We start from the raw sequence: 20,893 nt of genomic DNA, 5'->3' as shown, positions 1-20,893 counted from the left end.
TCCCTGAGCAGTCTCAGTCTGAATCAAGTTACCAAGGTAGAAGGCTAATCAATTTTGGAATTTAGCGTTGAATCCAGGAACAAATACTTCCAAAGTTTGAAGGTAACTGGATACAAAGGTTATTCTTAAGTCCCGTAGACATTACAATCAATCCTTTGCCAGATCTCAATTCTACATTCTTCAGATTCTACCCTTTGTAGGGAAGGAGCTAAAATATTCTCCGTGATGATGTGCAAATATGTGAACCTTTCTCTGTTGTGCCCTAAACTCATGTTGCATTTTTTTAACGACAGCCAAACACTGAAACAGATGTACTTTATTTTGTTACTAAAAATCTCCCTGGACTGCAATAGTGAAAAAAATTATCACAGCATGAAGAGGAGCTGCTCACAAACTCTTTCCTGTTACACACAAAAGTCAGACGTGCATACTAAATAATGGTTTCACACTCACCTGGATATTGCTCGCTATCAATATTTTTTTTTGCTTGTTCACTTCTTCTTTTTTCCCGAGCTTCTTTCCAGCGCCTTTTTTCCATACCTGGGCCTCTCAGGCATTTCCTTACTCTACATTTTGTACGTTGGACAGTTTCTGGGCAAGCTGTTCCTCCAAACTGTGGTTCTATTTTAATCATTCTTGTCCTGATCATGTGGCCCTTTCCACATGAGGTATTGCATTCGGACCACTGGGACCACTCTGTTAGCTCACAGTCGATGGCTGGAAAGAATGAGAAGTATTACACGAAATCTGTGTTAGCTAGCAACCTAAACATAAGGTCAAGAAGAAACATACAAATGTGCCCAATGAGCATTTGCATCCTAAATATGTGAATGCAACTTAAACCTCCAGTCTTTTCAGCAAATTTTGTGAGGGTACACATCAAAACGTTCTGAGGCCATTTCTAGCAGAAATATTATTTGATGCTTTCCCCAATTTCTTTTTCCAGAGTGGCGCTGGCAGATCACTAACCTTACAACAAACATGTAAATAATTTTCTTGTGCTGCCTTCAATTTTCCAGTCTGTATATCCATATGTCTGTTTTATAATGAAAAGGTGCTAAAAATCAAGTTATATTTACAAACTGTTACCTGAAATACAAGTCTTGCTTTACTGATAGATGTAGAGCTTTAAGCTGATCTACTTTGAGGCCCTGAGTAAAACAGAAGAGGAAACAAAACAAACAAACAAAACCCCAAACATAAAGGAGCTTTTTAAAGCAGAACAGAAGGAAAAGAACTTGTATCATATTTTTATCAGTGTTGTGCAGTAAGCAAACGTCAGTAATACTGCTGTCTTAAAAGTTTTCATCCTTTTAGTGCTGCTTATTCACAGGCCCTGTGAATAGTAATCAAAATGATATTTCACATTATTTAAGAAAAGCTGAATTAGCAAATTGCAGTAGAAAAGCCTTTTTGAGCCAATACTTTCTGTGATAAATAATGTAATCAGATATCACGCTTCATAAACCTGCTGGCAACAGTGCAGTAATCATATTCATTCATCAATGCCTTAGGCTATCACTCCTCACCAAGACTGCAAAACTAGAAATCACCACCACCCAAGAAGGGGGTGATGGTAGTGGAATAAGGTATAAAATCAATGCAGCTGCCTCCACACCATCCGCTGGCCCATGTGATATTCAAGGTTGCAAAGAGATGTAGATCAGTAGAGGCTAAAATACAGTTCAGAGATGTATCAAAGATAGAGCTTCCTTTGTGTTCACTCTTTGAGCTGCAAGAATTACACAAGTGATGCTAATGTCCTCCCTCCTTCCTTGGGCACATTCTGCATAAGGTGAATAAGGTGAGATGAAAACATGGTCATATTTCATCGCTCAGTAGACAAAAGTGTGCAATAAAAACAAACAAAAAATCCACAGGAGAGAACACTTCCATGTTACTGTTGCCCCTGTGGGCTGACTTAGGAGTAATACACATAGAGAGCAAGAATCAGCGCAAGACTGTATTAGATCACTTGTTTACAGAGTTTAAAGAGACAAGGAGTGCTCTAATTGTGCGCCCCCCAAAACCAACCAACCAACCAACCAAAAAAAACATAGAATTAGTCTATATAGCATTCTGGGTTTCAGAGAGCATTTGTCTAAAACTTTCAAATTATGTTTTATAGCCAAAGTCAATCAGGAAAAAATTGTCCTTACAGTAACTATATTTAAAAATAATTAAAAAAACCACTATACTAACAAATGATAGTTTTGACCCATAGACTAACACGTATAAAGAGGCCTTCTCTTTCCCAGGTTTCCCACACTTACGGCATTCAGGCAGCATGCATTTTTCTGCTTGCTCCAGTTCCTCATTGCAGTCCCCAAGCTCAGCTGCAGATTTCAGCATTCTTTGCCGGGTGCGCATTCCCTTCCCGCATGTTACGCTACAGTCGCTCCATTCAGACCATGGGGAGAGTAGGCAGGGAATAGTATCTAATATGAAAACAAAAAGGTAATGAATGTTTGTTAAACACAGTCTACAAAGGTATACATTTTGAAAACAACACAGATGAAAAATATACTTCTATCTTTCATCTGCCTGCAACCAATCATACTTTGCTGTCACTTTGGACAAAATGAATCACAAGCTGAATGATGTTTCTGCAGAGGCTCAGAAAAATAAAAATTAAAAGGCTTGCTTGGTTTTAATACTTTTTCTTTGCTATGTTTTTCTCCATGAACATAAACGTGAATAAGGTTTTTCTCCACCTTATTCATCTCTGTAAAGTCCCAGTGCTTGCAGGGAATAAATAGTTTAAGAAGTACATTTTGATAATAATTTCTGTAAGAAGCCTGTATTCTTCATATGCCCAGAACTGGAAATCAAACTGATGTAGTCTAAGATGGGATATTTATCTTCCATGTTTTAGTTACCAAAAATCGTGTATAACTTAATTTCTTTTTGTCTTTGATGAAAATCTTAACATCTCTTAAAAAAAATGTAACACAATATTATTAGACAGGATAAGGGGGAGGATGGCTGGTTGCACAAAATGTGCACCTCAATTTCTGAACCGCTCACAGGCTAAAATGAGGGGACATGGTTTTATTCTAGGCATAAATAGACCTCATAGCCCATAAAATTAGCGTTGCTTATGTATGGCTTGTGAGTATACACATCACTGTATGGGTAATACAGTAACAGCATACCACTGAATATGTTTTACTGATACTCATTCTCTTGATGAAAGCAACATATAGTGCACGTTCCCTAAGGGATCTAATTTGAAGGAGAACGGGAAAAAGTGATGCTGCGTCTAGTTTAGCTATGTTCTGTGGCGTGATGGAGGAATGTGTCAGAAACAGTCTCTGTAGCAGAGGAGATGAATTCACGGACACTTACGGCATTCAGGCATCATGCACTTCTCTGCCTCTGTAGTTTCTGCCTTGCACATAGACCCATCAGCAGGAGTCATCTTGATCATTCTGTGTCGTCTTTTCATTCCTGTGCCACAGCTAGCGCTGCATTCATCCCACTCTCCCCATTCAGTGACAAGGCAGCTGCTAGGGGCTATTCAAAATGGATAGAGAAAATCCTTCACTAGTAGAGCTCATATTAAAAAAAAAAAAGTTTCAGGCAGTGATCCTGCTATTGGCTGGATTTTACAAAGCTAAATGAAATACTTACAACATTCCTCATTTACAACACATTTCTCAGTCTCTTCAGTAGGCACTTTGCACATAGAGCCATCTTCAGGGAATTGTTTTACATATCTCTCTCTAGATCGCGTTCCCATTCCACAGGAAACACTACAGGGGGACCATGTAATCCAGTCAGACATCATGCAAGTGGAACCATCTAAAATACAGAGGACCATTTCAATTGCTAATATTAACGTGTTTGCTGCCCACTCCCCTGATAAATCTGTAGCTGCCCGTTTATGTGCAGTGTTGCTTTTATGCTGCCTCACACATTCTGTCTTCTCTATTGCTTACTTTTTACTCCTTTCCTTTTATAATTGTGTACTTCATGCACCCACTCAGCTAAACTGCAGAGCTGACCACAGACCTCTTCAATTTGCATTCTTCTGCAATTATTCTTATTTTTGACATAACCCAAATCTTATGGCAACCAACAGCTTTAAGAACTTTGAAGGAAAAGTAAGAGTGGTCCCTATTCCACAAAATGTTTTCCATCCTTTCCTCTTGATTACCTTCATCGCTGCAGCCTGGACCCATGCACGGCTGAAAATCTTGGGTATCTGGACATGGCACGCTGAGGTCCAGTTGAGCTTTAAGCATTCTCTGCCTCATCCTCTTACCCTTTTCACAGGTAGAAGAGCTGCAGGCTGACCATGGGGACCAGTTTGAATATATGCAGGTCTCAGGGGTGTCATCTAAAAATAAGAAAAGGTAGTAAACATTAAAGCAGATTATTTTCCATTTGATTCTCTTTACTTGGCTAGTGATTATTTTAGATGCTAATATATTATTTCCTTCTGTATTTTAAACTGCTCCATTTTAACCCAAAAGAAAAAAAGAAAGTCAAATTTGATTTTAAAATTATCATTTTATTTGTTGAACCCCAAAAGGGTTATCTTTTATTACTTTTACTGTTGATGTTAATCTGCCAGGTATACATTCGATGCCTTTTCTGTAAGAGGAAAGGCTAATAGCATATACCAGAAAAGATGGAAAACTAAATCACTTTTTGACACTGAGAGGGTCTTCTGCTTCTGTCAGATTTTTTACTTTATCATCTAGAAATAATAGTGGAGAATGGAACAATGTATAAATTACTACAACACAAACTAATTTGAAAAGTACCTTCTTCTTTTTCTTCTGGTGCTAGATCTGCCACAATATCATCTATGTTATCAGGTACAATATTGCATTGCTCCCCCTGCAAAGAAGTGATTGTGGCGATTAGATACAGCAAACTCATATGTGTATGCAGACAGAGGGGCTAAGACAGTACTCTGTGAGGCACTACTGGATCAGCAGTAACAACAGGATACACTGAATAACTCCTTACATAATGCTTTTTTTCTCTTCTAATTCTTGTGTATTAAAAACAAACAACAAAAACCTGTAACTAAGCAGATGCATTAATTACCAGAAATAGGATAAACAGCATATTTAGACAGTTTTAAATTTAGGAAAGTTTTAGGTATTTCTGCCACTATCTTTGTTGAAGGTAGGTTAGGGAGCATAGATTTGGTGGGAAGAGGAAGAATAAATTTTTGTCTGAGAGAGTGTGGTTTTGTTTCCTTGAGGATTTTATATGTCTATGTATATACAATATCTTTAAATATATTTTATATAAATATACATGTATGTTATACCTTGCGTGCAATTCTCTCAATGACAACTCTGGCTACCAGCTTAATAGAGCCTCCTTCTGGATCATAAAAAGGACTTTGAGGGTGATCTAAGCTTGTAAGTGGTCTGATCTTCTCTTGAGGAACTGTAGGTTTGTTAGGTGACTGCAATCAAAAAGAAAAAAAAAAATGCAACACATAAATATGATTTAAAAAGAAACTAGTAGAGTAGCATAAAGGCAAATGTGGCATTTCCTTTGATTAAATAGCTTTCATTCTTTACTGCTTTAAGGTAAACTTATGTAAATAAGCTTAGGTAAAATACATTACAAATAGTTCATATACCTCATAGGTAACTCCACTGTCTGTGCCAGCATCCCAGGGTATTAAATCCTGAACAACTTTCTGAACCCAGCCACAATCCTTGGTACAGAGGTCTTCGGCCGACAGGCCCACATTCCAGTCCGGGCTGGGCCCAAGCATGGTGAGGAAGGACATCAGGTGCCGGTGGCGATCAACAGAAAACTCGGCAGAGGGAGCAGCTCTCCTGCAAATTGGACGTGTGAAGGCTATTATCAATTGAATTCAAGTTAGCTGTTAGAGGGCAATGAAACCAGTGCTTCAAACTGAACTAGTGAACACTGGCATGACACTGTGTGTCTGGTATGCAGAGATGGAGAAGCAGGCAAGGGAGAGGACAAATACAGCGCTCTATATTTTCGGTCTCCATGTGCCATCTGAGAAACAGCCTTGGCATTGTTTAGGGAGGTGTACAGCGTAGTGGGTGAGACAGATCTAACAGTAAAGACCTGCAGCAGTGTGCTTATGCCTCAAGTAGAGAATAATAATAATAAAACCTCTTAGGACACAAAAATTTGAAGGAAAAAAAAAGCAGGAGTCATGCTGAGGTTCTGGTCACCGGGACGCTTCTGGAACCGCCCCCCCCCCCCCCCCCCCCCCCCCCCCCAAAGTGCAAATAGATAATACAAATCCCAGTGCCGAAAGATCTTGGAAGTGTGTGTCTGTGAAAAAAAGCACTCATTAGCAGAGTTTTAATGCTCATGTAAGTGAGAGATTAATGGCTGCTGCCAGTCCTAGAGAGGTCAGCCAAGGCTTCTACAGGTTTCTGCCAGTGCATGTGAAAGCATCTCTGTTCATCCAGCCTTTGTCAAGCATTCTTTTGGGAAGGAATCGCGCTGAATCACGCAGTGCGCTGAGATGCTGAGGAGCAACTATCTCAGTCCTATGCAAACAGAAATTAAAATCAGGCCTGAACTGAAGGTTTCTGTTTAACAGCTGAAAAGCTGGAACTCTTTGTGGCACTTTTCCCACGAACAACACATGCTGAGTTATTTAACATATGATTTTGGCAGTCCTATTCCACCAAAAATTAGCTTGTCAGTGCAAGTTTTCCTCAGTTACAGGAACTGGATTGATACAGCATCAGATTATTTTTGGTTTTTGTTTTCTCCAGTTTTATGCTAAAATGCATTGCTTTACGAACATATAGACCACAAATGTTTATTTTTAATGTAAGCTTTTTTTTTTTTTTTTCCTGTGTCGTTTACCTAGCTTTTGGGGGGCTAGGTACCTGCATGTACATAATGCACATACACTGTTCTTTTCCAGCCATAAGAAGGTTATTCTTCCTATAAATGTTTGCCACACTGTAAAAGTGGCATTTTTTTTTTGCTTGTGCATTTATTCTGGCTCATAGTACTCTCAGTACAATTAAAAACAAACAAACAACAACAAACCAAAACAGTCCAAGGATGGTGTTCTTGAGTACTTATCGTGCAGTTTCAAAACGTAAGATGTCTAAGAAGTTAGTGTACCTACTTTCCCTTCAAGAGGAAAGTTGCATAAAAAGGCAGTTGTTAATGGGTAAAATGTCCTGGCCACCTCTGTTCTGGGGTCTTCAGAAACTCTTCTACTCAGAGTCTTTAATTCAATGTAAGACAATTTATGCAGTAAGAAACAGCTTCTAAGAGTTTGATGACACTAATCCTACCTTTCCCAGAAAGAGATGCAAGTAGCTTTTTTGTTTCCCATGACAGAACTCTGATTTCAATGGAACAATTTCTCTAATGTAAAGTAATAAAATAATGAATGAAGGTATCGACTGCTCTCTGTTAATACAGCATCCTGTTATATTTATTTGTCAAACACATAAGCAGTTATTCTTACATTACATGTACATACATTATTCTTAAAAAGCCTACCTGACTTTAAATAACTACAGGACTTACTACCTTATGCGTGTTTCTAAGAGCTCCCTAAAGGAATTCTGTATTTAAAACTACACAGCAGAAGTCTAAACTATACACAGTTAAAAAAAAAAAGTATTTGAATACCTGATCTTATGGTTAAGAATATGTCTAATAAGTAAGTGTGTTGCAGAATAGGGACCCAGATCAGCTCTTTCAGGGGACGAGTTAGGGCAGCATGGAGCCACCGTCTACTGGGTCTAGCACCTGAGATAATATTGAGTTAGTAAGTACGTGTTTCCTGACATTACATTTCCTGACATTACGTTTCAAAGTGCTGTGCAGACATGCTCTCAGGAATCCAGGAAAGGTAGACACATTTATACTATTTGAAAGCAGAGGGTTTGAAATCACTTGAAGACTACTTTAGACACATTGTAATGGAAATCTTTCATCACTTGTTATCCCTATGATAGGCATGGTACAATTAAGTTCTTGAGTGTTTTGTTAGGAAAGTAAATATTAATCATGTTATTAAATACACAATTAATTTTGAATTATATTATGTCCACCTGTAGCAGTATTTTGAAACTGACACAATTGAGTAGGAGATGCTCTGCCTACATGACTTTGCATGTATTGAGTTGTACCACTGATCCTGAGGCTCTCGTAGCTCTCCAGCCTTAGAACACTGCAAAAATCAGCTGCATTCTGCTCCTTCTTTAAGATTTTTATCCATTTTACAGTATTTTATCCCATGACAGATCCATAACACAGAAATTTAAAATAAATAAAGGATGCATGGAAGCAAGTTTTCTCATTTTCCTTCCTCCACTCTTGTGCAGTTGTACACACATGGCACACACTTTGTTTGCAGCACACCATAACATGCTAGCTTAGACATTTCAAAATTTTTGATATGAAGCGTTTAAAAATATGTGTCATCATAAAATACATTTGTTGAGCTTGCTACCTCATTCTAGTAATTACTTTCTGCATGGACACTTGCAAGCAGGATACCTTGAATTTGAACTATTTCCAGTGTCTGCATGAATGATCACTTTATGAAGCTGGCAAGAACTCAGACCCTTCCACACATACTTCAACAACACATCTGACTCAGGTGTCCTAAAATTGGCCTGTGGATCTCCCTGAAGGAAACCACTCTGAAAATGTACACAAGTGCACACTAAACCCCATCTTTTTCACTCCTATATTGTGAACACACCTAATAAAAACAAAATAGGAATGTAGAGCATCTTTATCTCTGCTTTCATTGCAAGTAAATATTGCCAGTTTAAGTCCTTTAAATTTCAAGGCATTTTTAATCTGTGAGAGGTTGAATGTTTGCTAATGCCCGCAAGAAAAACATAAGGGTTATAACTGAATTGATTTTGCTGTAAAAGACAAACATGGCTCATTTCCTTCCCCTACACACATACGTGCATAAAAATGGAGGTGAATATGAGTTGCAAAGCAAATCCTAAACGCTAGGTAACATCCTTCAGAGCCCCACAGGACTGGGATTGCTGCTTTTTTTTTTTGCTTGAAGCAGGCTGTACTTTTCCACTGTGAGCCTGATCAGCCTGCTGACAATTCCTGTCACATAACCCAGAGTGAAGCAAAGTACTGGACAGTGTCCTGCATCCTAATTTTTTCCCATTTTCTTTATTTTATTCTATTTTCTCTTTGTTAGCATTATTTGGATCTCCAGCTATAGGGATGACACAAATGCATCAAGACAAGAAAATGCTTCTCACCCCCCCCCATTTTCTTTAAAAAGGTTAAAAGAGCACAAACATGACATCGCTTTAGGAGTTTTTTTTTTTTTCCCCTAGGTAAAATATATAGTGGCTGGTGGTATCTGCTGGGAGTGGGGGAGTTAAGAAAGCCTTTGACAATGCAATGGAAAACACAACTTTCTGCAAGACATATTTTTGAGTGTTGAATCAATTCTGTTGTGTTCTAATGCTTTGCCTGGAAAATGTACTAAAGCACGGCTAAGGAAGGTGATTGTAGAGAGTTAGTGGATAGAAACAGTAAAAATAATATTTTGCTGAATAAAACTTTAGGTTACTTTTCATTTACTATTTAAGTAGCACACTCTGATATACTTTATGCTGCAGGGAAAAAAAATATCTGTTTGATTCCATGGATTTAAAAAGTATACTGAGCATATGGCAGTTTGAAGTAACTTACAACTCCCCAGGTTTCTTCACAAAACCGTATTAATGTATAATCACCCTAAGCCTACTTTTAGGATCTAGATACTAGATTCATATGAGTACACTGGGATCTGCTCTTGTTTGTGCCAAGGATACAGCAGCAGCCTTTTCTGACAGGCAGAATGAAGCGTACACGCAGGAGACGCCTGTCCCAGTCTGACCACTGCTGGAGGTGGCAGCTCAGAGCACTGCGGGTCACAGCACCATGGTTCTGGTGCCAGCTCCAGGTGGTGCTGGTACTCGGGCACCTGACAGCCCGAAGCTGGAGACCAGCGCAGATGGCTGAGGAATTTGGCCTGGCTCTAATCGTTGGCAAACCCTGGACAACTCTAACCACCCCATGGATGGGGTGCTAGGAGCAAACCAAGGACTGGGGCTCTGTTATACATTGTGCAGCATCTCGCCGCTCCTGTCAGCTCCCCTCCATCTCCCAGAAAGGCCTTTGCACAGTGAGTTGGGGCAGAACATAAGTGTGATGCCACAGAACACCTTCCAGGAAAAGAAACTGGAGTCGGGATAAACACCAGTGTCAGCTGCAGCAGTGAGTGGTTTATGGGAGAGGGAAGGCTCAGAAACCTGTTATCTTTCATAACTGTTTCTCCAAGCAAATACCGTGTGGTGAAGGCTTGCATGTTTAGACAACACATTCACTTAGGAAGGGAGTAAAGAGGAGCAACAAGTCTTAAAACATCCCGTAAGGTTACTTAAAGAACATGCATCTAAAAAGATCTAGGCTCTTAGGAAATCAATTAGCCACCTATTAGTTGCCGCCTCCAGAAGTCCTTTGAAGCACCCACACCACCAGCTTTTGAAACTGACTTCTAACACAGGTTGTAACCTACAAGATGTGCCACATTGTACTTGGATTGAATTCTAAAGTTAATTAAATCCTAGCAAAGTCTGATATTTAATGCAAGCATGTTGTGCTAGCCACAAAGTCATCACATGTGGTACTAATATACCAATGAAGTAAACCCACTATTTTTTAGCTAAGAAATTAGTTGACTGCATACATCATTAAAAACTGCCTATTTTAAGGAAACGGTAAATGAATTACCTATTATGCCTCAATTCCGTGAATCTTTTTTTTTTTTTTTTTTTTTTTTTTTTTTTTTTTTTTAGAGGCTTACACTACATCAGGTATACTTTTTCCAGGATGAATGATCTGTTTATTCAACTTAGAACATTTTGCCATTGATAAAAATAACACTACGAGCATGGAAACACATTTCACACCCTTGACCTTCCAATTCTGCACCTACTGCCTACCAACTGCACGTCCACAGCATCTGTTTTATTGAATGAACCTTAAAGTCACAACATCCTGAAAAGTGCACTGGCTTTGAAGAAAAGAAATGAAAATGAAGAATCTGAAATGGAGCAGAAAATACTGCTCTCCCAGAAGTCTGCAGCTAACAGAACAAATTAGATGGCTTATTTAGATGATATATTAAGAAAAACAAAGTCATACAAAAGACTTAGGACCATTACATAGACAAAAATAAGTTTAATCAACACAAAAACAGAATTTGGGAGTTGCATAGAAAGAGAGAGGAAATCCTCCTTATGTTCTGCTTAAAGGCACAGCAGGTAAGCAATTAACCTAATGAATTTAACCTTAATTTACACCTGTCCATGTCCCAAAAAAGAACCAGGGAAAAGAAAACTACAATAAAATGAACGCTGAGTCAATGAAATTTGACTGACGGCCACATAAAAAGGTTGAAATGTACTTTAATGCCAAGCTGTTATTGTCTGAGTAGCACATAAGAGGTGGTGACAGTAATAGTCTATTCTGTTTCATAGAGTGAAGAAAGTTGTGACAAATTCCTAGCCATTTACTGGGGGGGTGGGGGGTGGGTGGGGGGGAGGCCTGCATCATAGCCTCTTACTTTGCTGCACATAAGCTATTAAAATTAAAATAGTGCCTATAACCAGCTAAAAGACATGGACATGCACTTGTGTACACAACTGAATAAGGGATTACATCATTATCACGGACATTAAAGCCATTAATCAGAACAAATGCTGCTCTGAAATAGCATTATTCTGAAAATTTTTAAAAAGCATTACAAAAGCGAGGGGCTTTGTACAGCAGGTTCTTTCTGGCCTTTTTTTTTTTTTTGTTGTATTGCCAGCTAAACGTACCTTGAATTACCTTTAGGTAATGATACCTTTTTAATTAACATGCCGTCTATTTGCTTTAACACCTTCAGCGTGTTTCTAATTTAACGATATGATTAAGAAATGTGAACAGGCTTTCATTGATAGGAAAAAAAATCTCAGATATCTCAAGTTAAGATTGCAGTTTCTGACAATGGCCTGTTTCTAACTATGCTTGACACAGGTTGGTCACAAACAGTTTGGTGTGGTTATCCCACTTGGTGCTGTCAGCTCAGGCAGCATTTTTGTTTCCCTGGTCCCTGTGTAGTCCCTGAAGATGTCCAGCATCTCCCCACCTTTATAAATACAATACACATTCCATTTCATCTAACCTGCAAATGCCTTTTGGTGTCTGGACATGTGAATGAGGTTAAATTATATTCCTAAGTATGAAATGAGATAAAGACTCTTTTTTTTTTTTAATTTTAAATTTTGCATATAGATACTGTTTGCTAGAAATTTAACTAGTAAATTGTTCCAGTTACTTGGTGCATATGCAGGAAGAAGGGCAGAAGATTAGTAAATAGACATAGAATTGTGTGAAAATAATGCATACATGACTACTCACAAATTATGAAGGGAAATTATTTTGGCTCAAGGAAAGACAACAGATGGTTGTGAAAAAAAAAAACATAAAACAGTAACTATCAATGGGAGGAACATGTAAGGAAAACAAAAGAAAAGACAGAATGGGATGAGTAACTGTTTTAATTGGATGAGCATTAACATCCATGAACAAACTGTGTAAAGTTCTGGCAGTGATTGTTCTTAGTTAAGAAGTCTTTTCTATGTTTTAATATGCAACTTTTTTTCCTGCCTAGTGATATTTGAATTTTAAATAGAAAGTAAATGGTAAGTGATAGAAAATGGAACTGCCATATGTGCTTGCTCTGACAAAAAAAAATGATTGAAACATTATTTTTTTTTCTTTTCCAGCAAACACATATGTTCTGCCTTACTTTTTGAGATTGAATTATGAATTTCTTTATGTGGGTGTCAGACCATCTGCCAAACAATGAAGTTTCCCTAACTCTCAATAATACACATAACAGTTAAGACATTAACTCTTTTTATAGGTATGATGTGATTTTTTGATTAGGTTTTAATCAAAACCTAATCAATGTATATGACTATAACTGCGAAGACTTTGGTAAACACAGTACTTTACATGCAACTTTGTGCTGGAAGAGGTAGAAATTTGCAGAGGACTATGCTAGATTTGTGGTGCTAGTATACAACCCTGCATTAATCTTGTTTTCTGTTTAAAATAAGAGACTATGCTCTTTATTTAAGTGGAGCTCCATAGAACCATTAAAATAGGGTAACCCGGCTATGAGGACAGCATATGGCATTGAGTTTACTCATCCTCATTAAGTTCCTAAAATGTTAATACAGTGGAAATTCATATGGTTAAAAACCTTTGTCTTAATTATCCAAATGTATATCTGTATTTTGAGCTCAACTGAATTCAATTTCAAATTTAGATGAATTATCAAACCTGGTAAAAATTACAATTATTTTATATGGATTTTTAAACTGTGTCTTCTGAGACTTCAAGTTTTTCTTCTGGTTTTAGTGAAACAAGTATTTCTGCTCTAAAAATGTTAGGAAGATTTTATGCACTCTGTTTTCAATATAAGACCATAAAGTTACCACTTAAATCAGTTTCTGAATTGAAAGCTTTCATTTTGAAATCAAGGCCTTTTAAAAGAAGTGTTTTGACTAGCTCTGCTGATGCATAATATCATGCAACACAAATGACTCCTGCATGCAGCTGTCAGGAGTACACCGACACTTCTGGGAAACTTCCAAAGTATGTCCCCTAAAGCTCAACATGTTCTGCAAGCCAGGACCACCTTATGATTTTGCAGAAAATGGTGGTTCTTAAGACAGCACATCACCATTGTGGTGGAGGGATATACCGCAGGAAGGCATGGTATACCACAGAAAGCTTTCGGACCTAAAAAGCAGATATTTACCCTTGCCGAATTCAAAGCTGGAGCACTCAGAATTGGTTTGCAGTTTATGTACTTGCCTTCATGTTATCAGAAGGCACAACAACTAACTTTTTCCCCCATATATATAAATTTTGTAGATCAGATTGTCCTTTATGCATTACTATTTCTGATTAAACTGGGGGTTAGAATTCTTCTATTTTTGACAATATTAAACTTCACTGGATTCATCCCAGCTATCTAAAAAAAATCACAGAAGGAGAAAATAGCTGAGCTAGACACACCATCGTGTTACCATAGAAACAAGCAACTCTGTCTGGCCTTCTCATTCCTCTCATTTTGTACACAAAATCCCCAAACTTTGAAAATGTTTCTTAGTACTGGAGTATCATATAGTGGAAGGAAACTTCATTTGCGTCTGGACAGACAGATATTGGATTTAACCCCATTTTAGGCTAGGCAGTGCAATGTGACAGTGGAAGATAACAAGAGCGATTGGGATTTGTGGATAAAAAGTCTAGATCTTTAGAAATAAAAAGTAAAGACACATGTTGTAGTGGCACTATAGAAATAAAAAGTTGCCAGGAAAAAAATCAAAATATACACTTTACAGAACATTTATTTTGGAGGAGGGGGAGAAGCAACAAAAATCTTTGCATCACATGCTATTCCCAGGATGCATGCCATCAAATTGCTTAAAATATTTAATTATTGGGTGCAAATAGTACATCCATGCTAGGGAACAATTACACCTGAAAAACACAGAGCTACCAGAATATGTGTTTTTTTTTTTTTTTTTTTTATGGCTTTATCTCTTTTTAATAGTACTGTATCTAAGTACTACTTACTCAGTGGTAGGTATGATAGCATCCCGAAAAAGCTCTGCAGGAATTTATTGTTACCACCACAGATTATAATTAACTGGATTTTTTTTAAAGTCTAAAACGAGAAATATTGATTATTATAATTGCACTCCTGTTCCCATGTGAGCAGTTCAGCATGAAACTTGAGATTTTTGAAGATAGAGCATTTTCATCATCTCCGCATAACAAATATTTTGCTAGAAAGCATTTTTCCATACAGGATTATGACTAAGAGATCTCAATGAATAAATTGAATGCATAAAACTAAAAAAGAATACTTATTTTAATTGACATTTTTTGATTTATTCTGTAGATAATTTATTTTTTGTCTCAGAAATGGCATCTTTATGGCCTTTATTATATTTCCTATTAAAGCTTTTAATTTAAAGAAGCTTGCTTCTAAGGAAATAGGTTGGATCCAGAACAGTTCTATGACTCTAGTTTCAGGATTTTTTTCACTTTGGGATTTTTTTTTCCACTCATAATTAATGGAAGAAAAATGTCACATTGTAGAATGACTAAAGAATAAGCGTTTCATCATCTCCATCAGCCTGTGATACATAAACTGAAGTCTTTTTGCAAGACTAACATTGGCCATGACACAGTGTGCAAATGCTGGTTCATACATGCTGCTTTCTTCCACTTCTTGCTGTTTCACCAAAATGTCTCACTTCAACTATTGTGAATTGTTCTGCATTCTGAATTTATTCTCACATTCTTTTTCCAGCTTCCACTGAGTCTTTCCTAAAACTTTTGTTCATCCATTTATGCTTTCTATGGCATCTCAGATAAGGTTAGTTTCAGAAGAAATAATGAGCTGCCACAGTAACAAGTGACCATGGGAATACTGAGATCTTTACACATTCATTAAACTTGGTCAGATGTAAATGAGTTTTTCAAGTCATTGATTATCAAGTCATTTTTCTGAAACATGGCAATACAAGCCCTTTGTAGTTAAATAACTATTATAACGTTTTAAATGTAAGTAAAACACTGTATTTTCCTCTAGCTTGGCATGGAAATTTCAATCCGAATACTTAATGTACAGTGAAATTAAACCAACAGAAAATAAGGTGTTGTAATAAGTATCATGCAAGGTGAACTCTAATTGATACATAACATTTCCCATATTTTACACTTGCTAAAAAATGAAACCATTGGTCAAATTCACTCAGACAACAAAGTGACTGAGTGTGCTATTTTCCTGTGTTCAGGCAAACCCTGAAATAACTTGATACTATTCTGTGCCAGCACTGAATCATAATGGGTGTAACGACAGACTGTGCAACACCCCATAGGAGCACAGAGGGACAATTCTCTGTGGGTGTTTTACTTGAGGTCTCCCCTCCCCTCCCTTCCCCTCCCCTCTTCTCTCCTCTCCGTTTAAATCTCAGGAGTTACCCTGAGATGTTTCAAAAAGACTAAAGGTATAGTTTCATTTCATAAGGAATCTTCTAATTGAATGCACAGGAACTGGAATGGCTGCAAAATTCAAAACTGCATCTTTTCTACTGAAGTTGATTAAAGAAAATTAATAAATTATTAATTAATAATTAATTAAGAAAATTAATAAATTAATAAATTAGGTTTTTGTAAATTAATAAATTAAAATAATAAATTAATAAATAAAAGGTTTTTAGAAATTAATAAATTAATAAATAGGTACTTTTCAATGAATTTTAGTGTGCATGCTATGAGGAGTTTGGTGTGGTACTTGTGAATAAGTCTACCAACCCTTTGTAAGATGTTCCAGAAAGACTAATTCACTGAATTAATTTACAGACATCATTGTCAGCTCTTTAGTCTATAGGGCTCTGGGCATTTCATTATTTCTTATCTAAAGCCTCTCTGTTATCAGAGCTGAAAGGTGCATTGATTTGAATCTTCCCCTCTCAATGCTGATTAATACAGATTTAGTAGAGAACAGCATTTGACACTGACATTGGGATTCTCAGTTAGGCACTGCAAACTGTCTGGCTCCAGAGGAGAACAGGAAGAGAGGATTTCTGGCAGGGTTTGGTGAACAGGCACATTCACGCCAAGACAGGTGGTGGCAGCAAGGCACTGAGGCACGCAGCACATCGCCTGCATGGCAGAGCATCCCCAGGATACAGGCCGTGCACACAGTGCTTTAATTTCATAACGACACTAGTGAATTGGACAGGTTTTGGTTATGCGGATTTCCTCAATGCTTAAACAAACCATCTCTGTCTACGCCAGTCACTTACCTTTTGTCCCTGCAGAAAGTGGAGCATTTCCTAAGAGAGGTAAAGCATTTCTGTAGGAAGGCCATGTCCTACAGGTGCAGATGTAGCACGTAGGTGTACACGAGGTGCTTTCATTCTGTGCCAGGGTCGCTGTGCGCTTGCCAGGGGCTGACTGGCCCTAACGGCTGCATGAGGGCGCTTCTGCCACCCTTCTGCTTCAGGCTGCTCAGTGCAGGGCAGCACAGCCCGGCCAGCCGTGCCGCCACCACACGCGTTCCGCACAGCCCGACCTGACCCAACCCAAAATGCCACCAAAGGGACGTGGCTGGCATAAAGCGCTGCACGGTTTCAGTCCAAATGTTTGTTATAACTAACTGCTGTGAGCCATGTCAAATTAAAATATGGTAAGGGAAAATAAGGACATTGATACTAGTTTAGTTTTACCAAAATCAGAGGTACCAAGCAAGCAGGGAGAAAACAGAATTATTTTTTTTTTTCTACAGTAAGATGCCTGGTCAAGGCCATGCACTGGGCATCCATTTCTTCTTCCTCCAACTGTCTCCACATTAAATTCTCCAAAAAAAGTTACTCCCAAAGTAGGTAGCACAACAAGGTAATGATTTTAAATACGCCCTATAAATATTTTTTAATATAGAACTTATCAAGGGCAAAATGCTATCTTTAAGCCATGGAATGGGAATGCTTACATTTTATCTAAATATACAGTTTAGAACGAAATAGATAATTCACATATATGGATAGGCAAATTCATTTCTTATGTTCTCCAGACACATAGGAATAAACATCAGTTATATAAGTTATTTTAAAAAGATTATTTCTGAAATATTTTAATAAAATCTTAAAAATATTCCTCAAATAATGTATTTATTTGGTAGGAAAACACTTGCCTATTTGAAATCTTCATACTGCATTTATTATGAATGGAATGCAAATATACTTAATTTACCTATTTCCAGCACAGAGAAATTAAACAAGTAATGGAAAATCAGTTTCAACTAGATCTAAGCAAACTATTTGCACTATCATTTATTTTAAAATGTATTTTTGGGTGAACATAAACATTTTTTCCTAAGTTGAATTCAGTAAAAAAGGAAACCAATGTAAGTGTTTTCTTTTCCAAAATCTACCTAATTCACTCATTCTATTTTAAATACTGTGAAGGTGTGTTTAAAAAAAAAAAAAAAAAAAAAAAGGCTAAAAACCTGGAAATGGAACAACATATTTTTGCTGGCCAGGAACAGTCTCTCTTCCAAGGCAGCCAGGGAAATGAAAAAGCTATCGTCATTTGCATAACTGCCATAAAATAAAGACAGAGCGATTTCTAATTAATGGGAACATGCCACTGAGCTGTACTTACTCCACACATACCCTTCCCCATCTTACAAAGCTGGTTAACTCACTCTTTACCAAACATTTTCAACATGAATCTCTTTCTCAGAGACTCTTCTGCCACCCCTTCCTTTCTTTTGAGGGGCAAATCCTAGTGATTGCTTTCTTTCTCTTGCTAATAAATACTTTATATTCCATGTAAAGTTGAGCAAAAAGAATACTATACGTGATAGTAAGGGGCTCTCACTGTGGAGGTTGCTTTGACTTTTACATTCAGAGACAGGCGTTGCCATTCAGATCTCATCAGGAGGACCAGAGAATTAAATGTAGACCTTCCATGTACCAGGAGAATCTTCTCTATAATGAGGAATAGTCTTTATTTCAATGGCCATATGGATGTGTGGCTAACAAATAGCATGCTTGAAGATTTCTGTCAGATCAGGCCCTTGCTGATGAAATAGGCAGGGGAACAACTGAATTATGGAAGTTAATTTGGGTTGGTTGCCATCTGTTGCCTATCAGAGGTCCCCTCACCCTTGAGAAAATGTAGTCAGCTCTGGGAACACTGAAAGTTGGTTGTATTTTTATGCGTTTAGTAATGTCACTAATAGCTACTTAGGTATGTAAACACTTCAGAAACCTTCAGTTGAAGATGAAAGCTGAAATTTTGGGAATTAGGTGTTTACAGCAAATGGTTGTTTAAATGCTTTCCAATGTCCTTTTGTAAATTAGCCTCTCTCTGTGAACCATGCAAAACTTGCAGTGTGTGAGAAGTAAAAAGAGAGGCTCAGCAACACGTAACATTTACAAGGCTGGAGTCTTTCAGCTCTCTGCCATCTGATGAAACTGATTAGATAATATTGGTAACAGTAATGTTGTCACAAATTGTTATTAAAGCTGCTTTCACTGCTGAAGCTGTCTTAAAAGTATGCAACTGTATACACAGCCTTGGGCTGTTATCTTTAGTTTTACACAAGGATATTTATCAGTGAGACGAGACAACGTTAAGGGTGTATGAGTTGTAAAGAGTAGGATATGAGACACAATAAATTGAGATCTTCAACAAGGAAGAGTAAGATGAAGAGAGAGTTATTTCATTACACTTCAGAAGATAGTAAAGAGTTCCATATCTGACTTAAGTGGTTCTCCATTTAACAGTATATAAGTAATCATCCAATGACCTAAATATTGACGCTACCTTGAGGAACAGTTTTGGGGGCACAAAAGCAATAAGTTACAGTGAAAAGAAGAGAAAAGAAGAGGAAAAAAAGGAGGGGGGGGGAGGGGAGGGGAGCAGAGCGGAGAGGAGGCATTGAATTCCCAAGGACTGTGATGAGGACTCACAAAGTACAGCAAATTCACTGCAGGATCAAAACAGTGATGACTGTTTTCCATGTTTCCAAACATTTGCTTTTTTACTCAAATTGTGGCAGAAGAATTCTGGGAGAAAGTAAAAATTGAAAGAATTTTCACATAGAACAAAGGTAGGAATATGTAAAAGAATGTGTCTGCATCATTTTCTCCAGGGAGTGTTACCCATCAGCCCAAACATATATTGGATCAGAGCCCTTTTGCATTTCCCATCACCTTTCTATAGGATACTATTTGATTGATTTCTGGAAGAGTTTGCTTTATTGCCCAGCTTAGTCATTTTATCTGTCTCGATGCTGAAAAATACACTTGGGTATATTCTGTCTTATTTTCTGATGTTTCTCTGTGCAAGCCAGAAAGAACAGCCCTAACCTCTTCATAGTCAGAGGAAAGATACCAAGGATATGTAAAACTTGGAATGGAAGGGGATTGATGGGATAATTTGTAAAGGATGAAGAGCATTCTAACTTACAAATTGTTGGGACTAAATTGTTCTATCCATCTGAATTGTAAAGGAATACGCCTCCTTTTCTGCCTAGCTTCTCATTCGAACGCTTACTGAAGTGTTTTCAGGTAATCTCCAAATAAATGGGGAAGAGCTGCTTAAATGGAAAAGAAATAGAGTAAGGTCTGCAAACAGTTAGGAGGAAGAAGAAAACCACAGGAGCATGACCACTCACTCAAACATTACAGAGAGCTGAAATGGAAACAGGAGAGACATAAGGAAGGAGGAGATGATATTTTAGACTTCAGATAGTTCCAAATTATAATCAGAAAAAATACTTATCACTTCAATATACATTGGTTATAACTAACAATGGACGGAGGAGGTAAAAAAGTTTGGAAAAAAGTGTTGCTTTCGCATAGAAGAAAAAAAATAAGACAGGAGCATGAAAAGTAACATTGATGAATATTTCAGGAAAGCCTAACCTTTTAATATAAGCTAATCTCATATCTTGAATATTTGCATTGAAATATTTTGTTTACAGGTTGATCTATTAAGCCTAAAATAATTAAATAAACTAGAAAAATTAATTTGAAAACACATGATGTTCGTAATAATAATTACAAGCATACTGATGGAGACCTCTCTCCCAACACATTCTTTCTCCTAACAGGGGCTCCAAGGCTGAAAGGGGCAGGAAAGAAATGGAAATAGGCAGCTCATTTGTGCAGGGAAGTGAGGTTTTCTTGCCATTTTTTTTAGTCTGCAAGGTTTTTGGTCAGAAAGCTAAAGCCCTTTTTTCAATCAATAGTTATTTTTCATTTTTACAAGTCAATAGTGC

General features: G+C 37.5%; 1 protein-coding gene and 1 long non-coding RNA gene across 4 annotated transcripts in view; one reads left to right on the top strand and one right to left on the bottom strand.

Annotated features, from left to right (window-relative positions):
* The window catches only part of SPON1 (spondin 1), a 350,491-nt gene that overhangs the window by 3,705 nt on the left and 325,893 nt on the right, over positions 1-20,893 (bottom strand). For all 3 annotated transcript variants that reach the window (XM_040559905.1, XM_040559906.1, XM_040559904.1), the window contains 8 exons: positions 5,612-5,813; positions 5,291-5,431; positions 4,773-4,848; positions 4,160-4,342; positions 3,634-3,804; positions 3,349-3,516; positions 2,274-2,438; positions 454-717 (listed from right to left, as the gene is read on the bottom strand). In XM_040559905.1, the coding sequence (XP_040415839.1) occupies positions 454-717; positions 2,274-2,438; positions 3,349-3,516; positions 3,634-3,804; positions 4,160-4,342; positions 4,773-4,848; positions 5,291-5,431; positions 5,612-5,813 (1,370 nt within the window). The remainder of the gene's footprint in view (positions 1-453; positions 718-2,273; positions 2,439-3,348; positions 3,517-3,633; positions 3,805-4,159; positions 4,343-4,772; positions 4,849-5,290; positions 5,432-5,611; positions 5,814-20,893) is intronic.
* Positions 1-20,893, top strand: part of LOC121071566 — a 299,785-nt gene that overhangs the window by 249,801 nt on the left and 29,091 nt on the right. The gene's annotated exons all lie outside the window — the stretch shown is intronic.

This window comes from Cygnus olor, chromosome 5, assembly GCF_009769625.2.
Source record: "Cygnus olor isolate bCygOlo1 chromosome 5, bCygOlo1.pri.v2, whole genome shotgun sequence".
In the NCBI taxonomy this organism is placed as follows: Eukaryota; Metazoa; Chordata; class Aves; order Anseriformes; family Anatidae; genus Cygnus; species Cygnus olor.
This window is presented reverse-complemented; position numbering and strand designations above follow the sequence as displayed.